The sequence below is a fragment of the Penaeus chinensis genome, chromosome 4, assembly GCF_019202785.1.
Source record: "Penaeus chinensis breed Huanghai No. 1 chromosome 4, ASM1920278v2, whole genome shotgun sequence".
NCBI lineage: Eukaryota > Metazoa > Arthropoda > Malacostraca > Decapoda > Penaeidae > Penaeus > Penaeus chinensis.
The window spans coordinates 40,832,442-40,844,524 of NC_061822.1; the positions used below are offsets into that span (position 1 = coordinate 40,832,442).

The 12,083-nt window shown below is 38.2% G+C and overlaps 1 protein-coding gene across 5 annotated transcripts in view; it reads right to left on the reverse strand.

Moving 5' to 3' along the window:
- Positions 1 to 302: 302 nt before the first annotated feature.
- Positions 303 to 12,083, reverse strand: part of LOC125046939 (nuclear pore complex protein DDB_G0274915-like) — a 25,279-nt gene continuing 13,498 nt past the window's right edge. The window contains exons 14-23 of one of the 5 annotated variants that reach the window (XM_047644986.1): positions 12,026 to 12,083; positions 11,057 to 11,809; positions 9,115 to 10,945; positions 8,679 to 8,728; positions 6,246 to 6,350; positions 5,990 to 6,142; positions 5,009 to 5,149; positions 3,060 to 3,168; positions 2,479 to 2,571; positions 303 to 1,315 (exon numbers count right to left, since the gene is read on the reverse strand). The exon at positions 12,026 to 12,083 is cut by the window's right edge and continues 118 nt beyond it. In XM_047644986.1, coding sequence (XP_047500942.1) covers positions 1,288 to 1,315; positions 2,479 to 2,571; positions 3,060 to 3,168; positions 5,009 to 5,149; positions 5,990 to 6,142; positions 6,246 to 6,350; positions 8,679 to 8,728; positions 9,115 to 10,945; positions 11,057 to 11,809; positions 12,026 to 12,083 — 3,321 coding nt within the window. In that variant the 3' untranslated portion in view covers positions 303 to 1,287. Of the gene's footprint in view, positions 1,316 to 2,478; positions 2,572 to 3,059; positions 3,169 to 5,008; positions 5,150 to 5,989; positions 6,143 to 6,245; positions 6,351 to 8,678; positions 8,729 to 9,114; positions 10,946 to 11,056 lie in introns of all 5 variants that reach the window. The other 4 variants (XM_047644985.1, XM_047644984.1, XM_047644983.1 and 1 more) reach the window with 4 other exon arrangements.

A 12,083-nucleotide genomic window follows, 5' to 3' on the forward strand; every position in this document is an offset into this window, starting at 1 on the left:
TAGTTTTTTTTTCATTTTTGTATAATTATTTCAAATAAAATCAAATACTTTTAAAAATTAATTTTGGCAACATAATGTTTAACTATTACACACACACACGTGCCTTTTATATCAAATTCAAGTATCAGTTTGCATTGATGACTATATATACACAACTACATACCCACACAAAATAGTTATGTGTGTACATGCTTTGGGGTGTTGCACATTTAAGTATATGGGTGAAACATGATGCTACTATATTTCATTTCATATCTTGCTTTAAAATAACAAGCTAAGAGTGAGGATAACAATAATACAAATATGACTCTTCATTATAATTGAAAGAGAAACTACACTTAAACCGCAGGAAACCACCTTCATCAATCTTAAAACTGTACATTGGAAAAGGAAGCACTGTATACAATGGCTGGTTTAAATAAAATGTACAATGGGAGTTAAAAACAAGATAAGGTGGGGCTATGGATGACAGCTGAACTCCATATCACAAATAAATTGAACAGCTGAAATCCATATTACAAACAAATTGTTCAACCAAATTAGATTATAATTCTATTATATCATCTGTAACAGAGTATTATCATAATGATGTTTTTCCAACTACTGCCTAATAGCTGTAGCTCAATTCAACAAATTTCCCATAGTTTAACAATATATGTGATTGAACTGATGATGCTGAAATACATGTTTTTTTTACAAAATGATTTAACCCAATGTACAATAAAAATTAGAGTAATCTGGTAAAATTTTCTATCTTAATAGGAAATAGTGAATACTGTTACAATCACACTATATCAGAGTAAAATAACTGATTAATGGTCTCTGTGCATGGTTTATAGTTAGTGGAGATCTGGAATTCTGTCTTCACCATACCTTCTTCCAAAGGTGGCTATAATCCCTTTTAGCATAACTTTATATAATTTTTCAATTTATTCCCCCCAAAATTGAATAATGCATAAGAGTAATTACATATTAAAATTAGCCAAAGTATTTTTTTCTAAATTTGAAATGGAGTTGAATCCAAACTTAATACTATTTTGTAAGTTTGTATATAAAACAACAAAACTCTTTTGAAATTCTTGTAACTCTTTCACTGCACTGGTCTTGTAAAAACCCTTTACTGTACATAATAATACTAATAATAAGGTGGGAAAGAAAAATACGGCTCTCCATCCAAGTGGTCCCCTTGATGTCACATGGATCAAATTTCAATGGTAGAGGTCCAATATCCACAGAAATCAGTTGACAGTAGCAAGTTACAATCATTCACCGTGAATCTGAGTTATCTCATCGCCATGATGAAAAGCTGCTTCCACTGTAAATGCAAAAATAAAATCAATAAATACAGAAGGCAGAGAGAACAGGTGAATAGGGTGTGCGTACTTACACTTGGGTGAATATATATGATCACGTAAATTTTTATTCCCTACTTGTTAATAGCATCAACTGTGACAGCTGAAAAAATCAAGAAAGTAGGTGTGGAAAAGAAGATGAAGATGAAGATGAAGACCCATGACATCACTACTAGCTGTTATATAAAAATATGTTTAGGGTCCCTTATCTTGTTCAGAAACTCTTATACAAGATTTAGTACTCTATACCAGACCTTTCTGTTTCCACCAAGGTCTGAACAATGTTGGAATTTTGAGTTTTAGTACAGCCATAGGTTAGGAAGCCTGACATAAGCTTTTTTCTAAATACTATTCTTAACTAATTAAGCATGGTAATGTCTATAACATGTCCTTACATTAACTGATCTTTCCCACTTCCTAAACCTGGTAATGTACTGGCTTGGACAACCTATGCTGTTTCCTACTGGTGTACACATATTCTCCATTATTAATTTTGTTCTGTGAATGTTGTTTACTCAGGGATGGTTCCACAAGTATGTAGTTGCCAATAAGTCAATTAGTAGGCCTAACTGACCCCAGACGATTACCCTATCTCATGATTTTTCAGGCACCATACCAATTCAAGTCCAAGCATTCCTTATTGCCACCATATGAATTTTGAGGTTGCCACTATATTATTTCATATTCAAGAGCAGGTGGTGGTGTGGTGGTGGTGGTGTGATGGTGGTGGTGGTGGTGTGGTGGTGGTGGTGTGGTGGTGGTGATGGTGTGGTGGTGGTGTGGTGGTGGTGTGGTGGTGGTGGTGGTGTGGTGGTGGTGGTGTGGTGGTGGTGGTGTGGTGGTGGTGGTGTGGTGGTGGTGGTGTGGTGGTGGTGGTGTGGTGGTGGTGGTGTGGTGGTGGTGGTGTGGTGGTGGTGGTGTGGTGGTGGTGTGGTGGTGGTGGTGTGGTGGTGGTGGTGTGGTGGTGGTGTGGTGGTGTTGGTTTGGTGGTGGTGGTGTGGTGGTGGTATATACAATATTTTCTAGGAGTCTGGCAACTGTGCATCACACCACAAACAATGTTATAAACTAAGGCTATATAAAAACTTCAATAAAGAGGGAGTCTTCTAATGCTGTGAGATCTTACCCGCCAAAAGCACTTCCACCTCCAAAGGTGTTCCCTGAGGACTGCTGTTGGGCTACACTGCCAAAGGTTGCTGTGTTATTCTGGGCTGCAAAACTGCAGGAGAGAACCAAGTAATAACAAGGGCAGCCCCAGCAATAGTATAAACAAAGGTAATAATAATAACATAATGTTAACATCATTGTGAGTCTTACTAACAATAAAAAGATAAACAAGTAAACAAGTATCAAAATGACTCACCACTGATAACAGCAATATTCTATATCACTACTAACAACAAAAATCCAAACATAATCAAATCAATATTTGTAATCAAAACAATATTTGAAAAGAAAGAATAACCAGGAGAAGGAGGAGGAGGAGGAGGAGGAGGAGGAGGAGGAAAAGGGGGGAGAGGAGGAGGAGGAGGAGGAGGAGGAGGAGGAAAAGAGGGGGGGAGGAGGAGGAGGAGGAGGAGGAGGAGGAGGAGGAGGAGGAGGAGGAGGAGGAGGAGGAGGAGGAGGAGGAGGAGGAGAAGGTGGAGAGAAACACTTACCCCCCCCCCCCCATCAACCCATCGCCACATGAATGGAGAAGCAACCTACCTTCCAAAGCCAGAAGAAGGGGAGGGCGTTGAGCCACTTACTCCGCCAAACGTTGATCCACTTGGGGCAGCAAAGGTGCCAAACCCAGCACCACCTGAGGATGTGTTTGCTTCAGTAAACACAAAGATGAAAAGTATTAAAAGCAAAACAAAATAATGTGGGTAAGGAAAAAACAACTATTTATCTACTTCTGTTGAAACAAATAGAGAAATGGAGAAAAAAATTAAAGAAAATAAGAAAATATCACATTGAACAATGATAAATAAGACAGAACTTTGGCTTTAATTGCATAAAAATGAAATATCAAAATATATTATGCTTTACAAACAACCATTGTCTTTTTAAACCAACACTGAGGTTGCAGTCACTCTTCTTAACTTTCTACATAGCTTCCTAAAGTCATCAGAAAGAAGAACTGGAAGAAACAGACAAAGATGAAAATGAAGACGATTTGTTCAGCTTTTTAATCCAATGCAGTTGGGGATGGTATGTACAGACATGCCAAGCCCACTATGAGGTCAGTTTATCAATTGTCTTTGCACATAGATGGCTCTACACTCCCTTAGTCACAAAGGAGTTAATTACTAGTACAATCTCACTCCCCTACCTCATTCCCCTATTTTTTTCTGATTTTTGGAAATACATGCTTTTGTCTTATATAGTTATTAGTAATGTTAATGACATTGTAATAATTACAATGCCTGTAATAAAAATAACAGCATCAATATTGACAGCAATAGTAAAAAAATATATATTTTTCAAGAAAATCTTTCCCCATTTCAGGGAATGGGGAAAAGGTGATATCATATGGTCTACTAAGTGACTCCTTGGTGGCTGAGCACTTGTGGAGTCATCTATGTGTAGAAACATTTCACAAAAGAAAACTATAGGCGTGTGATTAAGACTCAAAGATCGAATGAGCCATGGAGGAAGAGGAAAAGGAAGAGAAAAAAGAGGAAGAGGAAAGAGGGGAAGAAGAGACAGAAGCATGTTTTAAAATTACTGCATTTTTGAAAAGTCATAAGAAAGAATAAGTGCAAGGAGGAAGAAGAAGAAGAGGAGAAAGGAATAAAGGAAAGAAAAAGACAAGAAAAGAAAGAAAAAAGAAAGAAAAATAGAAGAGAAGGAAAAAAAAAGAAAAAGAAAAAGAAGAAAGAAAGAAATGAAGAAAAAGAAGAAGAAGAAGAAAAAAAAAGAAGTCATAAAAAGTAGTGGAAGAACACAAGCAAGCAGAAGCAGAAGCAGAAGAAGAAGAAGAAGAAGAAGAAGAAGAAGAAGAAGAAGAAGAAGAAGAAGAAGAAGAAGAAGAAGAAGAAGAAGAAGAAGAAGAAGAAGAAGAAGAAGAAGAAGAAGAAGAAGAAGAAGAAGAAGAAGAAGAAGAAGAAGAAGAAGAAGAAGAAGAAGAAGAAGAAGAAGAAGAAGAAGAAGAAGAAGAAGAAGAAGAAGAAGAAGAAGAAGAAGAAGAAGAAGAAGAAGAAGAAGAAGAAGAAGAAGAAGAAGAAGAAGAAGAAGAAGAAGAAGAAAAAGAAGAAGAAGAAGAAGAAGAAATCACATTTAACAAAATCCCTGATAAACATGTGATGATTTGTCTGTCCCCCCAAAAAAAATTTGTCACCCTAAAGTGAGCAGTCTCCTTAGTATAATTGAGATCTATCAGTCCTTACATTTTGTGAAGCAATGGACTTTTGGATGGAAATGAAAGCAAGGCCGATTTTTGGTTTTATATATATATATATATATATATATATATATATATATATATATATATATATATATAATAATAATAATACAGAATGAGTGCTTCTGTTCATGTATAGTGGTAACTGTAACCATGAGATCTTGTGGAAGATGTATGTATATATACACACCACAAAAAATGGGCATAAACAATGCAAATAAAAAATCTAACAAAAATAAAAAAAGACAACATGAGACAAAATGACAAACACCTGTTGGGCTGGACACTGAAGACCCGAAAGCAGGTGATCCACCAAAGGTTGGGGAACTTCCAAATTTAGGAGGGGAACCAAAGACTGGTGCTGCACCAAAGCCTGGGGAACTTCCAAAGCTTGCTCCCGAACCACCAAAAGCTGTAAAAAAGAAGAAGAAAAAAAAAAAAAAAAAAAAATCTACATGAATACCATTGTTGCTTTTTATAACAAATAGGATAGAATAATAAAAGTAATATGGCACCTATATACTAGACTAGTATACATAGAATGTCATAAAAAAACACTATGGGTGGATTTCCCTTTGGTAAACCAAGACATGTACTGGCAATCAGACACAGTCAGTCACTCTAGTGAAAATAAGAGGCATGGAAACCATGCACATACCTTGCTCTCTATACCCTTGGCTGCAGCATACACAGGTTTTTAGGAAACGAGACTAGGATTTAATTCTACTTAGGAAGGGCTATATCCCCAAAGAAGCACACATGCTCACACGCACATGCATGCAAATGCACGTGCGTGTGCACAGACACAAACACACACACACAAAACTCATCTACACATGGTATTGATACTTGCAACCTGGTATTTTGGACCATTTCACCATGTTGTGATTTATATAGATTCTGTTTGTAGTGATATAGATATATATCTTCATGATATATTACAATTGTATATGTGTATATATTTATTTTTTTCTCTATAGCAAATGTCTTGTTATTAATATTAGTTTGTGATATGAAACTCACAGGCAATTGCTAATTGCCATTACACAAATAACAACTCTTCCATATAAAACAGTAGATTTACTGATAATCGCATTGATTTGTGCATCTGTCTTACATCTTCTGTGGAAGTACTCTGTATTTGGATTAAACTTTAATCTGAAATTAACTACAGAAGATGTCCTAAATTAAAAGAGAAACCATCGGCAAAGTAATTATCTATAGCAATGATGAAAACCCAGGAGAAACTTACTGGACTTTTGGGGTGTTGTTACCCCAAAACCACTCTGAGCTGTCTGACCCACAGGGCTGGAGAATGCAGCATTTGCTCCACTGCTTGCAGAGCCTCCAAATGCCATTCCACCAAATGTACTGCTTGGCTGGTTTGAGCCCCCACCAAAAAGACCTGCAGAATGATGGTTGTGCTAAAGACAAGGTATATGAAAATAGAAAGAATATAATGCTTAGAATCAAGTCACAGTGTAAAGAGTTTATAAGAAATTCCTTACTGGATTGAGGTTTAGCTTCACCAAAGCTGAGCGATCCAAATACATTCTTATTGGCATTTTCTTGACTTGGTTTGCCACCAAGACCACTGAAGAGCCCACCAGACCCTGGGCGAATAAGAATGTAGGATAAAATACAGAATATGAAAAGAAAAAATACAAATAAAAGATAAAGAAAACTAAAATACTTTCATAAATTCACAATTCACTTAGTTCTTCAATATTATATTATTATATATAAACATCCATGGTATTCTCATACTTGGCTAATTAGTTATAGTGTGCCAGTGTATTTCCAAGTTTTTCATACTTTTAACTTGTTATCTAGCAGATGTTCACAATGTATAAATGCTGTGACTTATAATGATGTGTTAATTGTACTAGTACAATCTACCTCATCCCCCTATTTTTTTCTGATTTTTGGAAATACACTCTTTTGTCTTATATAGTTATTAGTAATGTTAATGACATTATAATAATTATAATGCCAAAATCACTACTTGGCCACCTGGTGTTGCAGGAGGGCCAGTGGCATACAATAACAAAGTCACTCAATTTATGTTTTTTGCTGTTACATAGGCCTATCTATTATCCACCACAGTGTATGGCTTATTCTATTTTAGTGTACTTTAGAATGTATTATTTACCAATTATATTCTTTATTTATATCTTATAATATTATGCTCTTTCTACCTTGTCAAAAGTTTCTATAGGTTGTAGAAAGAGACAACATATACCTAGCTCCAGAGCTCGCCAAAAATAGCACAGCATAATACCTACGTAAGATGATAAACTATTTTGGTTGTGTGCATTTCACAATACTGTAAAAATAACTAATATTATTTCAGGAAAATATCCTTTAAATTTATGTTACTTGCAATATACTTCAAGTGAAAATTGTATTATTAACCCCTACCCTGGCTGAGATGGCCATCCTGTCATGAGAAATACTGGCATGTAGGGTGGGTTACGTAAACATGTCATTATAGAAAAATATGGCAGTGAGCCGGGGTGACGTGAAATTGCCATTGTGAGCATTTTGGCTGAAGGCCAAGGTGACGGAAATGACTCGGCACACATGTACAAAGCTTGTGGAGGGTGATTAGAGTAATTTGGATTTAAGGAAGGAGCTTTTGCATTGCTTCCATCAATAAAAGCATGTGAAACATACCATCCCTGACCCATGACCCATGTAAGAGTGCTGACTCTTGGGATTTTCATGCTCAGGATCCTATTCCTGGCTGCTGTGACCAGCTGCACAGGTTGTATTAAAAGGAAGAAGATCAAAAAATGAAAGAAAGTATTACCATTTGCATAAAGCAAACCAAATGACAAATAGAGACATGGGAAAATGGCAAAAAAGTTAAAAATGTTTATGCAGAAGAAAGAGAAAATAATATTGCAAAGGGGAACTTGGAGTCTTGTCACTGCATAGAAGTGTTTGTGCGCGCCCAACCTACAAGCCACATATCCTTCAGAGTGGCAACTCAAGTAAGCATTAGGCTTACTTACTTATATGATGTTTAGGCAAGAAAAGGGTTATGATGTTGCTTCAATCTGCAGTTTTACTAAGACATTCTATATCAAATCAGCAATCTGCCAAGTTCTGTGCAAGATTGGAAGTGAGTAACATGATGCTGAATAATAAATCATATGATTATTTTACAAGTGTTAACTAACCTTCCTGCCTTGACACTTCATGTCACACAAAAGCAGTAATATGATATAAATGAGGATTGCATATCTATTACTTTCTCCTCTGAATTATGTCACTTTATTTATAAATGTGATTTGACATAGATCATAGCATGACTGTCCTTATTGTCCTTAACCCCTTGGTGACGGATGTAGAAAACTAAAAAAACAAAAACAAAAAAAAACTCTATGCTCTGGCGATCAATGGCAACGCGCCAACTTTGAGAGCGGGAGTTTGGTACATCAAGCTGAATCACTGCCTCGGAGCGTTTTGGTGCGCCGCTGCTGTGTACAGCCGCATGCCACATTTCGAGTGGTTTGTTATGACGTCCAGAGACGTGACCCCTCGGGAAGGGGTTAATTACAGTATAACACTAACGCATGACAGTACGATCCATATAGGCCTGGTGCTTGACACTATTTACCAAATATTTACCCCATTTCTAGAATTCAGTATTTGTAATATACTTAGAATGCAAAAGTGATTATATAACAATACCTGCTTTATTGTGAAAACAGAGCTAATACAGAATGCTGATACTTTTTTAAGCTAATGATCAATTTTCCTTATACATCTGGCAACAAGTGCATCACCTTTGATTGTAAAAACACATGTACTTCTAAATACTACTTTGTTATCTAACATAAAAGACTTCTTATTTGTTTCTTTTAAATCTAGATACCTGATAAACAATATTTTAGCCTGAAAATCAATTCTTATGATGATCCCAATATACTTACCAGATCCAAATCCAGAAGATCCAAACATGGACGAACTGGAATTATCATTGCTGAAAGAGGTAAATATTATTAGTTAAACATCAAGAACAAATTTATAATCATTATCATTATTATACACATATTTTTTGTAGTGGAAATTCAAAATGAATATGAGCATGACAATAAAAGAAAAATGTATGAAAGAGCAACAACAAGCAATGTAACAGGTACAGTTGGAGATGAGCAATAGAGATAGATAGATTAATTTATTATCTTTTAATAATATTACAATCACTAAATATGAATCACCTATGACTACTACCTTAAAATCAATATACACTTGTAAGCAACATATATCACAAAATATATATACAACATATATTCCAGTCATCACAGGACACAAGTCTTTGATGCACACTTAAAACAAATAGAACAAAATGCTGATGTTTCACACTACCTTTTTGCATTAAAGGGTGAGGATTCCTGCGATGGACTCTGTCCGCCAAATGATCCCGAAGTCCCACTTCTAAATCCAGAGCTGGTAATTGGCTGGCCAAATACAGAGCCGCCTGTAGTCTGTGATAAGGCCCCAAAAAGGGAGGATGACTGTGTTCCTGAGCTACCAAACACAGAGCCTCCCTGCCCACTATTGCCAAATACAGATCCAGTAGCGGTGGTAGGTTGGGACCCAAATACTGAATTGGTAGTAGTGGTTGGCTGGGATCCAAATACTGACCCAGCAGAAGTAGTAGGCTGGGCTCCAAATACTGACCCAGCAGAAGTAGTAGGCTGGGATCCAAATACTGATCCAGCTGCACTGGTAGGTTGGGATCCAAATACTGAACCTGATGATGGACTTTGTGGGCTTTGACCAAAGACAGAGTTTGTTCCCTGCGAAGATGTTTGACCAAACACAGAGCCACTTGCAGTTGTAGTTGTGGCAGATGTCAAGCTGAAACCACCTGCAGAACTCAAAGTGCTAAAAGCTGAGCCTGAACTGGAGGTTGTTAGAGCCCCAAAGGCTGATGTTCCAAAAGTGGATGTTGAAGATGAAGGAGATGCTGCACCAAAGAGGGATCCAGAAGATGAAGTGGCTGATGCAGCTGTGCCAAACATACTTCCACTAGTAGTTGTAGCCACACCAGTTTCTGAAGCTGATGTTGCAGCAGGAGCAGGAGAGCCAAAAAGAGATCCTGAGGATGAAGGTGCTATGACAGCTGTGCCAAACACACTCCCATTAGTGGAGGTACCCAGACTGCTTCCTGAAGTTGCTAATGATGTTGCTGTAGAGCCAAACAGAGATCCAGTGGATGCTGAAGCAGATGTCCCGCCACCAAACACACTTCCAGTGACACTTGAAACTGAAGTGGTTTTAGCAGCTGAGGTTGTTGTAGGAGAGCTAAAGAGTGCCCCTGATGATGATGAATCTGATGAAGCAGTGCCAAATATACTTCCAGAAGCAGAAGAGGAAGGAACAGTGGAACTGAAGAGTGATCCAGAAGTAACTGTAGCACTAAATAAGCTTCCACTAGTTGTGGGGGTTGAGACTCCAGGAGCTGATGATGTGGTGGCTGGAGAACCAAACAGAGATCCTGTTGGAGTGGGGGATGCAGTGGCAGCAAACATGTTTCCACTAGATGTTGTGGCTGAGCTACCTCCAGAAACAGTAGATGGTGGCAAAAACAGTGAGGAACCTGATAAAGTGTTCGAGTTTGAGAAAATACTAGCTGTAGAAGTTGTATTTGTTGATGTTACAGTGCTCACAGGTGATGATATACTCTTTATAGTAACTGCAGAAGTTCCACCAAAGAGACTGCCAGATGAAGAGAACAGGCTACCTGATGACGCAGTTGCTGTACCTCCAAATAAACTACCAGACTGGGTTGTTATGGAGGATGTATTTGAAAACAAACTTCCTGTGTTAGTTGATTCTGCTCCTGAAAAGATACTGCTCTTTGTAGTAGTTGTTTTGTTACTGAATAAGCTTGGTGCTTGGGTGGGTGATGTAGTATCCACACTTGTTGATGTTGAAGCTGTGGTGCTTGAGGTTCCTTCATTTGTGCTTCCAGATGTGGTTGCAGTGGTACCCCCAAACAAACTTGATGAAGTTGCTGTTATTCCTCCAAACAACTTTCCTGGTGATGATGATGGTCCTCCAAACATGCTTGCACCAGTGCTGGCTGTTGCTCCACTGAAAATGCTTCCTGTTGCAGGTGCACCAGAATTTTCAAACAAACTTCCACTGCTGGCTGACCCGGATCCTCCTAAAGCATTAGTCCCTAATGAAGCTGTTGGTGGTGAAATAAGCTTTTCAGGTACTTTATCATCAATGATATATAAAGTTGGTGGTTCAACCTTACTAATTTTTTCAAACAAAATCCTGGTCTCATTTGACTTACCTGAAGTACTACTAGCAGCAACTGATGTTACTGTTGAAGTTGCAGCAGAAGTGGTAATTGGTTCCCCTGTCCCTGAAGTAGTAACTGAAGCTAATGGAGTGGTTAGAGGTGTTAATGATGGAGTGCCAGTATCAGTTGCCAGAGATGTCTTTGAGAACAAACTTGCAGATGTAGTAGTTAGTGTTGAGCTTGGAGCACTGAAGGACAAAGTATTTGTACTGCTTGATATGGAAGGCAGACTGGAGGTTGCACTAGATGGAATCACATTACTAAAGAGGTTAGTAGATGAAGTTGGTGGTTTGAAGGAAAAGGAGGCCCCAAATGAAGGAGGTGAGCTTGCAGTTGCAGTACTACCCACTGTTGAAACCACAGCAAAAGTAGAGGGTAAAGATAATGATGAACCAGCTGCTGTAGCTGAAAATCCTACTGTAGAGGATGATGAAGATGCACCCTTGAACGAAAAAGCAGAAGAAACAGAAGGAAGTGAAGACTGTGCAGAGGATACAGCAGGTTTAGTAGTGTCAGACACAGAAGCTGTCCCCAAGATAGATGAAGCAGTATCAAAGCTATGGGATACAGTGGTGGAAAGGTTTGTCCCATTGGGAGTGGTGCTGGGTACTTTTGATACCATAGATGAAAGTGCTAGCAAAGGACTTGCACTTTTGGCTCCATCTTCTAGCTTGACACTGGGTGTCTGGGGAGGAGTTATGTCTTCATACTGAACCTTCCCCATACTAACACCACCCACGGATGCTGCTGCAATAGAAGGCACACCACTGAATGAGAATCCAGTCTTGTTATTCCTTTCACCATCCTTTGTTGTTGGTACACTTGGGATATTGGCTGTCTGTTTAACAGATGAAAAGGGACTGGAAGTCCTAGACTCGGAAGGTGATCCAAAATCAACAGACTTTTGAAGGGCTTCTGATTTGGCACCAAGACTGGTAACAGGGGAAGAGGTATTCTTACGGTTGGGTGTAGAGAAGGTCTGAGGGCCAAAGGAAGAGAGAGTAAAATCCAAAGCAGG